The 18,366-nt window shown below is 39.5% G+C and overlaps 1 protein-coding gene across 3 annotated transcripts in view; it reads right to left on the bottom strand.

Moving 5' to 3' along the window:
• The window catches only part of RNF38 (ring finger protein 38), a 60,513-nt gene that overhangs the window by 16,428 nt on the left and 25,719 nt on the right, over positions 1-18,366 (bottom strand). For all 3 annotated transcript variants that reach the window (XM_019471155.1, XM_009275884.1, XM_009275877.1), the window contains 5 exons: positions 14,185-14,378; positions 8,777-8,990; positions 6,292-6,459; positions 2,109-2,279; positions 157-318 (listed from right to left, as the gene is read on the bottom strand). In XM_019471155.1, coding sequence (XP_019326700.1) covers positions 157-318; positions 2,109-2,279; positions 6,292-6,459; positions 8,777-8,990; positions 14,185-14,291 — 822 coding nt within the window. In that variant the 5' untranslated portion in view covers positions 14,292-14,378. The remainder of the gene's footprint in view (positions 1-156; positions 319-2,108; positions 2,280-6,291; positions 6,460-8,776; positions 8,991-14,184; positions 14,379-18,366) is intronic.

Below are 18,366 nucleotides of genomic sequence, written 5' to 3'. Positions count from 1 at the left end.
AATTTGATTACAACAAGCTTAAAGAAAATACCACAGCTATGCAGCTATAGCCAATAATGCAAGAAGTGCCACTTTTCAACAAAATGTACTACAGAATAAAGATCGAGGATGTTAATGTGGCATGAACGAGAATGTAGCACAGAAAACAATACTTACTACACCAAATGACACCTCCTGGTGTAAAGTATCGTGGGTTAAGAATTGGAGAGGAGCTGAGGGAGGCAATGTTGGTGGATGGGCTGAGGGTGGGTATGTAAAACCTCCTACAGGAAGATGTTCTCCAAGCAGTTCTACTTCATTTTCTATTCTTTGAAGTGGCTAAAAAAAAAAGAGATAGGCTTTGTTGCAATAACAGAGATAAAATTTTTCCCCAATAAAGAACTGCAATCCCAGCTGTATATTCTGAGCTGCTGTGGTCAATTTTATAGGGGGGGGGGGAATTACAGGTATAATTGTACTCAGTTTCACATAGTAACTCTGTGAACAATTCCTGTGCCATTAACACTACCAAAAAGCAAAGACAACACTACACATTTGATATAAATTCACCTTTTCCAGCTAGCCATGCTTATAGACCAGGAATTTATGCGATCTAGCAAATATAGGAGTGGCTGTAATTTCCTGTGTCTTGCATTTTTCAGGACAAATATTTGCTCTCCTTCTTGCCAGGCTGCTCTCACTGTACAACTATGCGAGAGAAAAAAATAAACAACCATAGACAAGAACTGAAATTGTGCCAGAAAACCTGAAAAGTGGAGACGAAACATGGCGACTCCAGGGGATTAAACTGCTAATGATATTCAGTAATCAAGCAGATGCTTCCCTAGAAGGGTCATGCAAGCAGTCCTACTGAGAACACACAGTCCAGAGGTTTCAGAAGCAAGAGATTCCAGTTCAGTATTGTAATCTAGTCAACTGTAGTACATCAGTCAGGGCCAAAAGTGCTCAAGAAATAACAAGGAATTGTCATTGTTTCATTATTACACCTTTCTGTTCCTGACACTGAATTCCATCATTTCAAGAAATTCAGCTAAGAAAGCCACCTTGTGGAACCAAAGGAATATTCTGTTTCCCTGTTACGCAGAGCAAACTTTAAACACAAGGTATTCTTAAACCACTAACATACAAGCTTTTTGCCAGAGCTGAAAGTTGACAGGCAAGCCTAATCAATAACCTAAGTAAGCAACCCAAGCTAAAACCCGAGCCCATACACTTCCTAAAGGAAAGTCTTATAAAGATTACCACCGAAAACCACATTTTCCCAGCTGTTCTCCCATCAACATAACAAAGTGATTACAACCCTATCCACACCCGAGACATGGCATGGAGAAGTCTCAGCAGTGTTTGTAAGTAACAGTGAAGCTGTTTTCTACTTCTGTATTAGTGAAATACTGGCATCTTCTAGTCTGAGGGGCAAACAAATGGACATGAGTATACAGATAAGCCCACAGTAAGAGCTGTAGGCCAGAACTAAAAATCTAATTTTCCCCCAAATCCAAAACAGGGTCACATTTTCCCATGTCTGCATAGTCCCTATCACTAAGCCAAGTCTGCTTAAGCAAAAGGCATCAATAACTTTCATAAGTGTGGGGGGGGGAAGAGAAAGGGAGACTGTAGGCTCCTGAATACGTCTGGATGACCTAAGGTCATTATGTTCTAGGAAAGGCACTGGTCATTTAAAAATTAACTGAGAAGTAATACAAAAGCAGCATTTAATGAAAGTAACATTCTGTGCTTTCTCTCTACTAAGCTCTTCTCTGAGACCACTACTGCACTACACAACCTCCTCTGGATTCTCTTCTGCTTCCTGGGAAAGAAATACCTGAAGGAATAGTTGGTGAAGCAAATATACATCTTTTTGACAGAAGTAAAGGCCTACGGAGAAACAGCACAGACAACAGCTGATGAAATCTGAAGAGAAACATGGTGAACTTTAAAATTATTTTTTCATCTTCACACTAAGTGGTTACAGATGTGCTAAGGAAGCATAAGTGCAAAAACTTATTGCTTTAAACAAAATCCTTCTGTTTCCTCAATCAGGTATCAGCACTATTCACCCATCCAGCCCCACAAATTCTACAGAGAGGGGAGTAAGAAGCATTACTTACCGACCGTGACTGCTGTGCTTGGAAAGGAACGAATTGTCCGGGAGAAGGCAAGTGAGGAGGGTGGTGTGGAGAGATATGAGGAGGATGCAAAAGGAATGGATCACTAGAAATGAGGGGTGGAAATGCTGCATATGGTACAGGTAGGTGCTGGACTGAGCACGCCTGAAGCATCTGAAATAAAATGAAAACAACATATTTTTGTCTCTAGCACAAACATTCCCTATAGAACATTCTATATTTATTATGGAAAGATACCATTAAAACAAAGCAGTTCTCTTGCCTCCTTGGAAAAGACTCCAAAACACACAGAAATAGTAACTCATTCAAATACACAAGGAACAGTGATTAGTACAGAACAGGCTCTAGAAGTACCATAGTGTGACATCTGCTAGGTGCAAAGTAGCTCTCACTTCTCATGAGGTCAGTGGGAGTTAGAGTTTTCAATACTCCAGGATTAGACAGACTCCTAAGTGATGAGCAGATACATTTATCCTAGTTAATTCTATTTTTCCCATATATTTCCTTCAAAATGACATGCCAAAGCAATGGCCTTGAAACCATTTTAAGCTTTAGATGGAGCTGAGGGTCTCCCAGCTGTCAGACTGTGTCTTAAAACCCCTGTTGCCTCATATACTAAGAATAATTAATAAGCTTTGCCCAGTTCTGCACTTTGAGCCTCATGTTCTGAAGGCAGCTCCCCAAGTGACAGCTACTGTAGGAAATAGCCCATTTTCTCCCCTCTTTGATATTCCTCATACAAAAGCAACTCTGGACACTAAAGTTTGAACGCTAAAGCGATGAAGGCACTGCAGGGGAGCAGGAATGTGCCTTGTGGAAATGTTCAGTTTTACTTCCAACTCTAGATACGGAGAAGCAAGAAAACCTGCATTCTATTCTTCTTGCACTTTGATCCATTATCAGAATGTCAGGCATTTCTGTTACATTTCTGACAATTAAAAGAGCAGTTAATAAGATACTTGTTATCAAATCTTACAAAGAAAGAGGACCCAGTTCTGATCTCTATTTTTTTTTCTTTTTAGTCATGTCACACAACATATATTGTGCATACTGACTATGATGGCATAAAATGGTAAAGAGATCTAGTTTAAAATCAGATAGTGAAGGTGGAACTATCACCTCATTTACTGTGATCATGACCAAACATAAATCTTTACATGCACTGAAACAGCAGCAGATTAATTTGATCTATTTTTTCTTAAATGCTAACTGTTCTTCACCCTCAGCTACTACATCATTTTTCTAAAAAAGAAATACAACAGGCAAGTGCTTCTATTGTTAAAATACATTTTTTATTGTATTTTACTAAATTAAAAACTGTTCTCTGAAACAGTTGAAGATAGAACTGCAGGTAGAACACCACATAGTGTTCTTTAAAACAGGAGGTACTTGGGGGGAACATATTAAAATAGGTTTAATCCCAAGATTCTGTATGGTAAAGATTACCATAGCTCCAATGTATGTTTGGATTGATTTGTGCTATGCACATGGCACTCTTTAAGTTACAGCAAATGAGGCTGCATTACCTTTCAAATAGAAAGAAATGAAAACTACCTGTTTATTCATTCAGGCTTTTGGAAAACTTCTGCTGTTTGAACATATGCTTCCAAGAAGTTTTAAAACTGATGAAGGTATTTCATAAATGACATTTATTTATTTTATAGTTACATATGCTGTGAGAGAGACAAATATTTTGAAAGTAACAAAAGGATACTGGGGAGTTCATAGATGAAGCTGGTGAGCAAACTGACATGCTGGAGGGCAGGGCTACCTTTCAGATGTACTTCTACAGACTGAAGAAATTGGCTGACAGGAACCATGTGAAGTTCAAAGGCACATGTGAAGTCTGACACTGGGAGAGAATAACTCCATGGAGCAGGACATTTTGAGACTGACTGGCTGGTGAGCAGATTTGCAGAAAAAAAAGTTGGGTTCTGGTGGGCACATCAAATAGGAGTATACAAGAGTCAGAGTGTACTCCTGCAGTCAAAAAGGCCTACTGCACTCTGGGCTGCATTACTAAGAATGTAACTAGTGGGTCCAGTGAAGTGATTCTGCCCCTCTATGTGGAACTTGTGAAACTGTATCTCAAGTCTTATGCCCAGTTTTGGCCACCACAGTGACAAAGACAGACACTGACATACTGAAATGAGTCCACTGAAAGACAACATGATGACCAGGAGCTTGGAGCACATGGCATAAAAGAAGAGGCTGCAGAACTGGATTTGTTCTGCATTGAAAAGAGAAAACTAAGCAAAGACCTTACCACTGTCTTCAGCTACTTCATGAGAGTGGATACACAGAACCTGACCCTTCCTCGAGGGGCAAAGTGAAAGGACAAGGACCAATGGGACCAAGTTGCAGCAAAGAAAATTCAATCAGATACACAAGAGAAATTCTTCACCACAAGGATAGTCAAACACTGGAGCAGAGGCTTAGAGGGGTTGTGAAATCTCCATCCTTGGAAACTGGTACTGCTCTTGGCAGGTGACCACCAGATGACCTCCAGAGCCCCCTCCTAACTTACATTGTTCCTCAATTCTGTGACATAATAGAAGAAAGCATAAAGTCTGCCTGCTGATGTTACATAAACTCAACCTTAATTCTTTGTATTCACTTGTACTGCATTCATTCTCTCCACACACTTGATTAACTGTTGTACATTCAGTCCGAACAACCTGGTTAGAGCTTTACTCCTGTATATATTTAAAGGACAGCTGCATTGTTGAATTATAAAACATTTTATGAATTACACAGATAATATACCTGTTCAAAGGGGAGGGTAAGATTATTCATATCTGTTGTTTAGATTTCCCTAAGCCCCAGTATAGTTTTAGCTTTTTCTCTGTTGCTTTTTTATCTTGCTGAATGTACTGTGCAAGTACTGTTCCAATCTCTGGGTACTCAGTCTGAGACTGCTTTGCTCCACTAACACCACCAGTAAATAGAAGAAAAAAGTTGTCTCTCATCCTGCCTCAGGGATACACACTGACTCATGTAACAGATTTTCACTAATTCGAAAGCTAAGGGGAAATATTGCCCACAAATATTCCAGACTGGCCAGCAGTATGCTGCAGACCTTATTGTCTCTCATGGGGATAAATGGCACCTGGACAAGATGAATGCAAATTATCCTTACTCTTCAACAAGCAGCTTAATGAAATAGGTGGTCACGTCAAGGGTTTTGTTTCAGTGTCACAGGCTTGTTCATGCCCTCAGGCCACAGAATGTGCAACAGGAAAAGTTTAAGTTACACACTGCTGGCAACTGCACAGCTGGCAGAGACCAATGTTTATACCGACATTATAAACGGTTACTGGACACTATATATAGTTTTTATGTATGATATTACAGATTTATACTAGAAAAAAGGAGGGGGAAAAAAAGCTGTGACTCTTCCAGCAGGTTCTGCAACCTTCATCTGTACAGCTGAAACTTCTTGGGGTACACTTCTTCAGCTCTGGTGCCTGTTAGCACTTAATGATGAAATTTCCACAGAATGGTAGCATCAGAATGCTATGACCTGGAAAGTGGTATCTCCAAGCTGATACATAAAAATTTCTGAGAAAACAGTTCAAATTCTTTCAAATTTAAAGCTGGCAAATTAGCCAGTCAAGGCACTTTATTTTACTGCCAGAAAGGCACCGAGAGACATCATTATTAAAGAATATTTTGATTCATTTTCTGAGAGCCTTTTGAGACAGAAGAGCCCTTCTCAGCTTTTAGTGACCTTTCAGGATCTTATTACTTCTCAGAAGAAAACTGACTTTGGAATATCAGATCTTTTTGTTTATAACCAATTCCTGAACAAGGTCTCTACTAAGTAAGATTTTTTCCTAGGTGAGCTGCCTCAGAAACCTTCCTCTTACTATCTGAAAGTATGCAGAATAGCTGCTGATAAGAAGTCAGTTCATAAACCAGCATTTAGTTTGAGTTAAAAACCATCAGGACTCTATACAATCAACAGTCATACTCTATAAAGACAGTGGGTAAGTACTATATGCTTACCAGCTCTAAGGTCTACGCTGCTATGCCACTGCAATTTACCCCAGGGGAAAAAAAACGGCTATTTCCAACACAATGAAAGCCATGCAGACACTGAAGCTCCAAGGTGCCACTCCTACGTCTAAGATTGAAGTTGGTGTAATTACAGAGACCCACTTACTGGGGGAGGCACACTGCAAACTGGAAGGTGCTGCCCACTGAAAACCACTGAGCACCCTGGGACCTGCTGTGTGCTGCAGGCTGGGATGTGCTGGCCTGTGCAAAGTGGTATCCCATGCGGAGCCACCGTTGTCACTGTGTATGAGACAGGAACTGTGCCCTGATGGATCTGCAGCAAAAGGAAAAAAAAAATTAATAACTTACTGTAAACTCTTAACAGTGTTGTACAACATGATGAGTAAGGTAACAAGCTTTTACCTACATATCAGAAAAAAATATTCTCACAATGAAGGTGTAAAAGGAGGCTTGTAACTCCTGTTCATTAAAATATTCTTCTCAATGGAATATTACTTATTGATCAGCAGTTTCTGGGCAAGGCCAAGAGGGATCTCTCAGCTTAAAATGTTAAAAACTTCCAAGGCACCTTAGAGTCACTCAGAAGCATCTCAAACTCTATTAAGCCTGCCCCCCACCACATACTAAAGTGAGTCCTTACAAAATAAGAAGGCAGTAACTCCCACATAAAAGCTGATCTACAAGTAGCTAAAAAGTCTTCTCAACTCTGAAGGGACCGATTCAATAATCATACAGAGACTTGTATCTTTAAAGAACAAGAAAATTGTGTAGATTTTCTTTCTTTCAAAGAGACCAATCTCTTGATTCACTCTCAGACCAACACTCAAGCTAAGTCTCCTAACCTAAATGTAACAGAACAGCTAACCGGAAAGCTGAAAAGGAAAGGTAAACATGACTATGAGGCAGCAGACCCTAAGTATCCACATTTATACTAGGAACCAGACCTACGTAACCCAGCTAGTGATATTCCCTAGAATTTAATAATCAAACTAAGATCCAAAGGTATTCTGGATCTAGAAACCACTTGGTTTGGTTTTTTTTTAAATACTAAACAAAGAATCTCTGATGCTTTAATAAAACTGAAAAGGCTTAAGTGTTAGGGAGCATGGATTAATAAAAAGTAATTATTTCAAGGAAGCTCCCTCTTCCTTCATGATCTGCTAAAATGGAACCTGCTTGCTTAAAATGGAACAAGCAAGAACAGCTCATTGGGAAGGTGACAATGAGTGAAAACAGCTGATCTACTGACCTGGTAGTGTACAGTCATACACAGAAGCCAAAACAGAACACAGATCACTGAACAGAACTTAAAATCTCAACCTGCATATCACTAATGACAGAAACCAGTCTCAGGAGAGACACTGAATTTGATCCGGCTCTGGCTCAGGTACAGAAGTCAGGCATACAGTGCAATGCTGGGTGTGATTCCGAAACATTTACTGCTCATAGTAGTAATAAAAAATGACCTCTCAAAATGGTTATGTCCCTGAAGTATAAAACATCACCATGGAAGACCTCAGTGAATCTGGAAACACTGACATCTGATCATAGATGGTGCTTGGAAGGTACAGGCAATGGGATGAAAAACTTTATCCAGACTTGTCATGTAATCTTGTAACACAAAGCAAGAGCGTGATTTGAATTTTTGAGATGCTGCAGCAGTACAATTTTTCATCAAAATGTAAGGTTGTGAGATGGCTAGAATGGCATTAGCTTCCACCCTTGCACTTGGTCTCAAATGCAAATACTTCCCTACTGTGAAATGCTCTGCACACGTGCCAGTGGTAGGCAGCTGCACTGAATGCAAACCAGTTTTTAAGCAGGGATGTTTGAGTTGCATTCAATGCACGTGCAGTTTGAGAAGTGGACATTTGGATAACCAGTTCTATCTCCCAGTTCATGACTATGTAGCAACTATGCACTTGTACTGCAGCCTGCTGATTTAACAAACAACAAAAAAGGCTACCTCAATAGGACAACTCCTTTTACAGGTCCTCAATTACAGAATTCTATACCGATTGCTGTTGCAGAGAGGAATTATTTACTTTCTGGACCAACCACGTATCTCATTTTTTCATGTCAATTAAGGAGGAGTTGATTAGGCTTGGATGGCTGATTTATGCGACAATACTATCATGAGTTCTGCTGTCATGTAGGCAACCAATTATAGGCATTGTGAATTCTACTTCTAAATAATGTATTTTAACTATTTCAAGATTCCTAAGCTAAGAGGAGGTATTTCACATGAAACAGAATACATTCTTAATTATTATGTCACATCTTTATCACATTAAATTAATTTCAGAAGCAAAATAACTGCATTTCAAAGGTTTGAGCTAGAGGCCTACAGAACTATGCCAATACATGCATTGACAAATTTTTAAATATCATTCTTTATTAAAAGTCTGGACTTTATTTTTGTTTTTTCACTGCCTACTGCATTGCTCCATACACCGATAATATTCACCAGGAAAAATGCTCTGTAAGAGGGCAAACAGAATTTAGTGTTATGTGAGTTTCATTGCCAACTAATTTGGGGACAAGAGAGATCTTGAAGATTTGGGGGGAAAAAAACGCCAAACAAACCCCACACCTTCAACACCCTTCTGTTTGTACTCTAAACCTCCTACCTGATCATGAATGTCAACCATCACTGCATTCTGCTGTGGTGGGTGAGCAGCTGGGTGCAACATACGAGGAGATACATTCGGTGGGTGAAAGGCTCGGGGCTCTTCTATTGCTTGCTGCTGTCCATAGGAGAGATGGTGATAGTTTTCATCCTGGCTAATGGAATTATGTCTAGACAAACGATCTCTCCTTGTTCTCTGACGTCGAACAGGAGGACTGGAAATGCATTAAAAAAATTAGAGATTACATAAATGACACAAATCCTTCTTAATAACTAAAACCACAAGAGAATCAAGTATCAAGACATTTTTTGCACTGGAAAATTTGACTAGAACAGGTTTATTAGATTGGAATAAAACTTCTTACTGACAAAACTGCTAAAAGCCTTAGAGATGACACTTTTTTCAGCATAAAAGTGCTTAACAGAGCACAGCTTAATGCTGTAAAGGAAACCAGGAGAAGAATTCTTATGTAACCTGTTAAAAAAATGGCACTTGGACTGCCAAGACAAGTGCTCAAAAGTCAAGATAGCAAACTTCAAGAGATTTCCGTGCATTTATTCCAGGTAAAAATCCTTAATTACATGATCACAGATTTCCCCAGGGTCCTTGCTCCAACCAGGCCACAGAATGGTTGCTCACTTAGTGATGGCAGACAAAGCAGTAGACTCCTCTGAAGAAACTTGAGTTTTTCAGCTCTCACATGTTCACTACATAACTGAGTGCCTCATAGAATTCTCTCCAGAAGATCCCAGGAAATTGTGATTGTGGTAATCTTTCAGAGTGGAGAACTGTTGTGTAGATTAATTTAGATGAGAGCATCCACTTTTGAACAACTGATCTACAAATGTTCGATTTGATTATGTATTCTCATATAATTGTGTGTATGTTCTGAGCACAGTTGCTACTATCTTGAGCTGAGACTTCTATAAATCAGAGACCAGCAGCTCAGGTTCAACACTTAGAAAATGAGTAACAAGTAACAAACTCACTATTAGAAGTTTTGATCAAGTCACTTCTCATTTATTTGGAAGGGGAAAGAACTGAAAGCACAAAACCATCCCCCAGTACTTTCAATACATGCCTTCCAATCCCCACTACACATAAATTATAGGTCCCAGAGGCAACAGCAAATTAAAGCTACATGGGACAAAATGGTTTCCCACTTAAGGAACAGGCTGAAGGAACCAAACTTCAGAGAAGAGACAAGAAGGGTCTGTGACCATTAGAACTTGTCCTCTCCAACAGTGCGTGGAACAGAACTCTTATTATTCCCATTGCTATTACCAGGTTTATTTGATAAAAATCAAATAAACCTGAAACCTGTTGGCAAATCCCAGACATTCCTCAAGTTGAGTGCAACTTTTGTGCTGTGTGAAACAGACATACTCTGGGGAAGGGGTAGCGTACCACCAGCTCTTCAGATACTACTGTGAGTGTATGATACAATGTCTCCAGCCGCTGTTTTTCTGCCCTACTTCACAGGGATGTTATGCCATTATTGCCTTAGAACTGAAACAAATGCTAATTCATGACAGGTCAGACAGAAGGCATAATGCCAGACTGTAACACAGTGTTCTTAAAACAAAACAAAACAAAAAAAAGCCTAGCCTTCTTTACAAATTACCATGTCAGAACCCACAAGCTGTGTTTTCTTCTAAGCACTGAACCTAAATTTACAGTCTTACTAATGTATTTGTCTTAATTCCATCTCCTTTCCCAGAGTTTTTGTTGCACTCTCCATCTCTGTATCACTAGTATGATATACCTGTTACATTCTTATTAGATAAAAGTGGTATATATGATTTCTAACCACAGAGCTATCAATGCAAAAGATGTTCTATTTTTTGGAGTACTAAGGTTGCTTTAAAGTTGCTGTTTCCTGCTATGAAACAGAAATGCTCTGAATACTTTAACGTAAAATGTCTATGCGAGGATTTTTGTTTGGAAAAGCTGCAGGAATAGAGGACAGTTACAAATGGCAGCTCCAATGCTTTGGAAGAAGTAGTACAGAAATTCTCTAACTGCCACCAGCACTTAGACAAGGTAGCTTCTCACAAAACTACTCTTACCCCTGTCTTCATTAAAAGGTCTGGCTTTACTTTTTTATGAGCCCAGAATTATGAGAAAGCACAGCCAGCAAAAGCTGGCAAAACTTCTGGAGTGGTCTTTTAAATGAATGGAGTATCATTCTCTGGAAAAAGCAAAACTGGGTTTTTTCCTATGCAGAGTTATAAAGAAACTATACTTTTCATTCAGCAAAATTCAGAGCATCCAGATACATAGCTCTACATGCTTCCTGAATTATTCAAAATGACTTCAGAAGAATTGCCAAGACATGGGTCTAAACTATTATTTAACATCAGTAATTAAGTTGTGCTTAAAGTCTTTAAAAAATATCCACAAAAAACCCTCCTCTGGTTCTACATGCATAGTATAAACATGATAAATGCCCAGTTAAAACAAAGAGACAGGATGGAAGTGGTGAAAAAAATGGAGGAATTGCTACCCTCAGGTAGGAACAGCCATCAAAAGGTGTCCGTAACTGCAGAGTTAGTATTTGCAGATCTTAGTATTTTCTAACAAGGGTGATTTCTTTGCAGTAACACATTCTTAAATCCTGTTAGTTCAGAATTACATTCAAGACAAGAGGAAAGGAAGCACAGATGTAAGGTGAGGCACAGCAATCATACAGATCTCCCCATTTCACAATGACTGGTAAAGACAAATTGGAATGGCCTTCTCTGTTTCATACAGGCATGCATTATGCTTTTACATTCACAGTTTATCTGTGTACTATAAGTAGCTGGACAAAAATAACATCTTTCTGCAAATTCATACCAGAAGGCTACCTTTCTAAACGCAGTATTTATTTGCTTACAATGAATCTGAAAAAAACCCACAATGAATTAGGGCACTGTTGGGCTAGGCACAGTACAACATCCCTGATACAAAGAGATAAGGTCTAAATAGTTAATCAGATAATGGAAAAAAATCCAGATAATAAAAAACCAGCACAGCCTGTGCTGACCAGCAGGTGTGAACTGGTAGGACAAAAGAGTTAATGCTGATGACGTTGGGTCAGAGTAGTGTCCACACTACACACACTTCAGAGGTTTTGTTTGCACTTGCCCTAGTCTGTTCCCTTGAGCTGAATGACCATTTGCAACTGGAGTGCACCTTTCATCTTATCTTCATCTGAAAACCTCATTAACTCTGAGACCACTCTGCAATGGGAAGAGAGAAAACAAAGCAGGGAAAACAGGAAATTGGCTTCAAAAGCACATGCATAACCTCATCTAAAGCATTAATAACAGATGCACTCACAATGATCTTAAGGAATCAAGCTTTGATCCATGAGAGTGGTTATTAGTTCTGATACGGCTCCAGAGCATTCTAAGACTCAAAAAGACTCCTGCAAAATAAGAGACATGTATATGTTGTTCACCCTAATGATCCTGTTCTAGGAGAGAAGACTGGGTGCAGTACTATTCTGGAATTGACCTAGAGCCAGCTCAAATGCAGCAGTGCACCCAAGCTAAAAAATGCCCTGACTCAAGTGTGGGGAAGCAAAGTACTGACACATTCAAATGTCCCTGATTAGAGCAAAAGCAGGTGTTATTACCCAAGAGCAGGTGAGCAGGTACCCTGATGAGAAAGATTTTCCCTCACATTTTTCTAAATGCTTACTGCTCTAGTGCAGAGTGAAAGGAGTAATGCTTTGTGTCCACAATGCTGCAGCCAACCTAACAACTCCTGTCAGACTGAAGATGGCTCTGCACTGAGGTGTCTCTCCATTTGCAGCACAGTTTACTTGCAAGCCACAGGCCACTACCTCAGTAACACCTGACTGCATTTGAATGTCAGACACTTGTCCCATGCACATTCATCTCCTAAACATTCCATTCTTCTCCTTCATCCCACAGTATAGCCAAACTGTCTAGATTCAGCTACCTGGCATTTAGCTTGTTAAGCATTCTACTTACTCTGTGGGAGATGTTAATGAACATTGCAAAGAAATCTGTGTAGGCTGATTTTGCTTGGCACTATCAAGCAAAAATGGCCAAATGCAACACATTCTAGGTGTCTCAGTTCAAACCATTTTAAGGTAAAAACCACTTTGTGGACCAAAAGCCCCTGTGGAGCATCCCTGTACCAAATTGTACAAAAGGCCTGATTTTCCATCTTCACAATTACCACTGCAAATTCACAAGTTCAACCTCTTTCTTAAGTTTGACAAGCTGTTTTGAGAGCTGTGTATTTTGAATGTCACTGACTGAAAGCTTTCTGATTGATGGACTTGAAGCAAAGATAGAAAACTAGCATGTTTTAAAGTCTATTGCCTCAAAACTACCCCTGCCTGATCATGGTTGACAAATTTGATTTGTGGAATCAGAAAAAAACCAGTTATATATTTCTTAAGTCTAATATTTTATATTCATGAAAAAGTACAGACACTTCAATTTTAGTACAAACCAAGCAACAATATTTCTCAGAAGCAAACAGAGGGACACGGTGTTTTAACTTGCATTAGATGACTCAGCATTTTTGAGGCAGAATGTAAGGCAATGAAAGCTTGTGTTTTGGATAATTAGTTTAACTAGAATAGTAAAGAAGTCTGTGGTTTTATGCTTTCCTATACTATCATCCATCCAGGCACCAGTTCAACCTGGCCTTCCAAATCTCTACTCTTCCATGACCATTGGAACTTCTTCCAAAATCTCTGCTTTGAAAGGTTAATGAGCCACAAGCTAAAACCAACATGAAAGTGTAACTCCTATCACACGTGAATCACCCACCTCAGCAACCATTTGACACTACACTAACCTCCTCTCTCTCCCCAGCCAGTATCCCTCATCTTTATTTAGATTGTTTTTATGTACGAAAATAATTGTGACTGCAGTGAAAATCATGGTACTACATCAATAACTCTTAATAACTTTAAAAGTACCCTGATGAGAAAGATTTTCCCTCGCATTTTCTAAATGTATCCCTCATCTTTATTTAGATTGTTTTTATGTACGAAAATAATTGTGACTGCAGTGAAAATCATGGTACTACATCAATAACTCTTAATAACTTTAAAAGTACCCTGATGAGAAAGATTTTCCCTCGCATTTTTCTAAATGCTTACTGCTCTAGTGCAGAGTGAAAGAGAATCAGGCTCATAATTAAAAATGTTAATGAGCACTCCTTTCCCCGAGTTGTCTATTCACACAAATTATGGGATGATGCACCAACCTGAATTACTTTAGTAACTTTTCAGTTACAACTATAATAACTTACAGCTCACTGGAAATGTTAACATGTTTACCATGTGTGATCTAGTCAGTGCTGCCTGAAATACACCTCCCTTGAGCTGAAATCAGGAAGAATAAGAAATTGTTTCCCAATCTACACAGCTTGCTTACCTCCTCCTGTTTCGTGCAGGTGTGTTGCATCGTTCCCCTGAGAAGTGGTGTTGGTTGGGTCGAGCCAAAGGAGGCTGCCTATTTGATGTCATCTCCCATGGTCGCATTGGCGGTGATGGGGCTGGTGATGCTGCTGTATAGTCAAAGACTGAATGGGAAAGGCGCTGTCGCTTGGGACTAGGACTGTCTTCGCTCTATGCCAGTGCAAAAAACCAAAACAAAACAAAAATAAAACCCACCTCCAGATGAGTGAATTACAATCCATACTTCAGTACTGCTTTGCAGCTAGCATTAGGAGAGACTTATTGAAGCCTCCACTAAAACACCATGAAATTAAACACCTGCAAGTAGCTGCCTATTTATTATCTTTATAACACAGATTTGTGATGGATCCCTAACCCCTAAAAGAATTACTACTAAGTTATATTTTAGCACCATTAAAAGATAAAAATTCTAACATCCATGCAAAACCAAAACTATATCAGAAAAGAGAGTAACATGAAGAAAATGAGGTATAACCTATTTTACATCCCTCCTGCCCTAGCGTTTATAGGCTACAGAAGCATGAAGAGATGTATAAGCACTGTCTTCACAACAATGGAATCTGTACTTGTCAGTAAGCAGACGTCATACAGAGCTTGCACTCTGCATTGCATCCCTTTCCTATCAGGTCTGTACTTATATGGCTAATCAGACATCTGCTCTGTACTGCAGCCTATTTTAATTCTGCTAGCTCAGCACAGAGGTGCTTCATCCTTCTACTTATTAGTAAAATAATGGTAATTGAAAAGTACTTACACATAACCTGAAAAAAACCTATCACTGATCTCTGGTTAAGTCTGTGTACTTCACTAAAATTCTGTAGGGACTACATAGCGCCTAGAGTTTTCAGTGCTAGTGATATGAAGGCCATTCATGTCCAAGTAATGTTCTCCCAGTCGATACCGAACACAAGTAACTACCTCTTCTCTTCATTGTGTGACCATGCTATTGAATCATTAAATAGAACTGTCACTCTTCTCAAAAGTTCCCACAGATGTCTCTGAATCCAGCAGCAAATGCAATAAATGCTCCTCCCCTCCACCCCACTATTCTGTCAAAATTATAACACATCATGCTGTTAACAAGTGGAACAACTGAATATATACAAAAATACAAGTTCTACTCCAGAGCTCACTGACTGAACACACAAAAAAAGCAACACATGTACTACCACACCGGATCCATCCTTGAGCCCAAACATCACATAGACTTCTCCGACAGAACACTCCTGGTGCAAGCCAAATTGTAGTGTTTTGCTGCTCTCCAGCTTGTCCACTCACCCCACCACTTGCAGTTCAGTCCACCACAGCATTATTTCAATTACCAAAATGATGCCAAATTTGCATTTAATTGCAGATAGCTGATGTAGAGAAAACGGAACTTATCTGCAATGGCTTTGTATTCCTAAATTGCCCCTCTCAGAGCCTGGTAATCTGCAGATTGTTAGAGGTCTTATTTCAGATTTACTTGTAGACTAGATTATGGACCTCTTCTGGTTCTTAGCTTTACAGGGGCCTATCATTTTCTGAACACTATCAGTTGCTTCTTGGTAAGTTACCACTGACATATGGAGCTTGTCCTCCAGTGTTCTTTCCAGTGCAAGCACGCTCTTTTTTAACACCTAAAAGTTTTGTCCAGGTGTTTAAGAGAAAAAAAAGGTATTTTTCCTCTCTTTTGACTTGTGGCCATTTTAACTAAATTTCGCTCCTTTTCAGCCCCATGCTTTCAAATACTTTTAACACAAATTGCAGTTTTCCCCTACTATACCTTATCTCAAGCAGTCACTAGTAACAATTAAGGAAAAGGTCAAAAACAAAAAAACCCAACAAAAGCATAAATATAAAGTAAATGGGGGTGTCCATTTTTAATTCTACTTCTGTTAGATGTAGAACTATCAGCATGGTTTCCTTAGGGAAACAGGCTGATAATGCTTGTATCTGCTTGTTGCTCAATCTCTTTTGAACTCCTTAACCAACTGCAGTTGAATTTTATAGAGAAAAATAGGTCAAAAGACAGGTATCAACCTGAAGGTTCATGAAAGTAGATGTCCAGGCAGAGGGTGACTCTTCCAGAAGGCTGCCTGCTCTCAGGAGCTCAACACCAAAAACACTGGAAGAGATACCTGAGAAGTGCCTTGAGAGCAAAGCTTCTGTGAAAAGATGTATTATGTTAGACTTCAGAGAACCCTGCCAAAGGACAAATCATAAAGAAACTGTGCTACATTTGTTCTGCCATTCAGAGTGCTTACTTAATCTGTTTTGCTGTTGTGATAGAATGAGTTAGAAAGAAGGATGATTTGTGGCCCAACTCAGAGCTTTCAGGATGGGAGAATTTTTTACATCGTGATGACTGAAGTCTGTTCAAAGAGAAACACAGGTAATAAAACCACAGGTAAATAAGGTATGCTGGGGTCTTGGGAGTGCAAAAGGAAAAGTCAAATGGAAGCAGGAAACACTAAGTTTAGTGAAGCTGGCAGAAAACAAAACACTGAAATAACAAAATAACCACTACTGTCCTGCTATATTCTATACATGCATTTGGCTGGGGATCTCCCACTGCTACTGCCCTAATTTAAATCTGGCACCTTGCCCAAGCATTAACACTAATATACCCTGCCCTGTAGAAAATGGTCTACTTTGAAAAAACAGTTCTTTGATTATTTTTCCTTTTGTATATGGAGTGCAGCACTTCAAAGACAGTGGAGATGCAAACTGCTAAGTTGTTAGCCTCCAAATTACTAACTCACACAGCTATTTCAAACTCCATAAGAAGTGCTAATTGCCCTCTGCATTAAGCAATTGTATTTTCACTGAAAATTGTTTCCTATTAGAAAGAAAATAGAGATAAAATAATTTTTGGAACTACATAGAAGTATAGATTTAAAATGTAATTATGTCTTTCTCTGTACTGAAAAGGAAGTAACCTGAAGCTCAGCCAAACTTATTTGCAAACAGATGTCATAAAAAAACCCAACACAAACCTAAACTCTAAGACGACTTGGTGTTTTATCGTAGTTTTTATTACGAAACTGATTCTCATGTGATGATTATAGCAAGGTATACCAGCACATGGGAAAGTACAGGGAGCTAATGACAGACACATATCCTGTATAATTTATGTTTTCATGTAATTTTCAACAAGCATGTGGAATAACTAGATATTGCCAGTATAATTTTGCAATCTGCATTATTATTAGTCATTAAGTTCAATAGTTTATTTGTGAAATATGATACTTTCAGCAATGATGGTAGCTCCCCAAATCACTCTAGTTCGATCTTGCTAATATTCAAAACATTATCTGGGACTACTGCTGCTTTTTACGGCCATTATGCTGTATTTTTCTCCTGCCCAACAGGCAACAAGAATAGAATGGCAGCTATCAAGAACACTGTATCTAGCTTTTAACTAGCAAGGTAAAAGCACCTTATTTTAAGTATTAATTCAACAAAAAGAGCATGATGAACACAAAAATAGCTTACTTCATTTTTAAAGGCAACAATATCAGGACAAAGGCATCAGATTGCTACTAGTAAAAGAAGGAACTTATGTCACGAAACTAAAACCTATGACCCCATCCCTAAAAGTCGGCATTTCACAGACATCCCAGTACAGTTTTGCCCCATTCTTATCTGTGTACCCTATAAACTCTCACAGTGTAATGGTAACAACGCCCATCTACAAGAAGGGCTGGAAGGAGGATCCGGGGAACTACAGGCCTGTCAGCCTGATCTCGGTGCCGGGGAAGATTATGGAGCAGTTCATCTTGAGGGCGCTCACAAGGCATGAGCGGGACAACCAGGGGATCAGGCCCAGCCAGCATGGATTCATGAGAGGCAGGTCCTGCTTGACCAACCTGATCTCCTTCTATGACCAGGTGACCCACCTAGTGGATGAGGGAAAGGCTGTGGATGTGGTCTACCTGGACTTCAGTAAGGCCTTTGACACCGTCTCCCACAGCATTCTCCTAGAGAAGCTGGCGGCTCACGGCTTAGACAGGTAGACTCTTCGCTGGGTCAAAAACTGGCTGGACGGCCAGGCCCAGAGAGTTGTGGTGAATGGAGTTACATCCAGTTGGCGGCCGGTCACGAGCGGTGTTCCCCAGGGCTCAGTACTGGGGCCGGTCTTGTTTAATATCTTTAT

Source organism: Aptenodytes forsteri, unplaced genomic scaffold (assembly GCF_000699145.1).
Source record: "Aptenodytes forsteri isolate BGI_AS27 unplaced genomic scaffold, ASM69914v1 Scaffold91, whole genome shotgun sequence".
Lineage (NCBI taxonomy): Eukaryota > Metazoa > Chordata > Aves > Sphenisciformes > Spheniscidae > Aptenodytes > Aptenodytes forsteri.
This window is presented reverse-complemented; position numbering and strand designations above follow the sequence as displayed.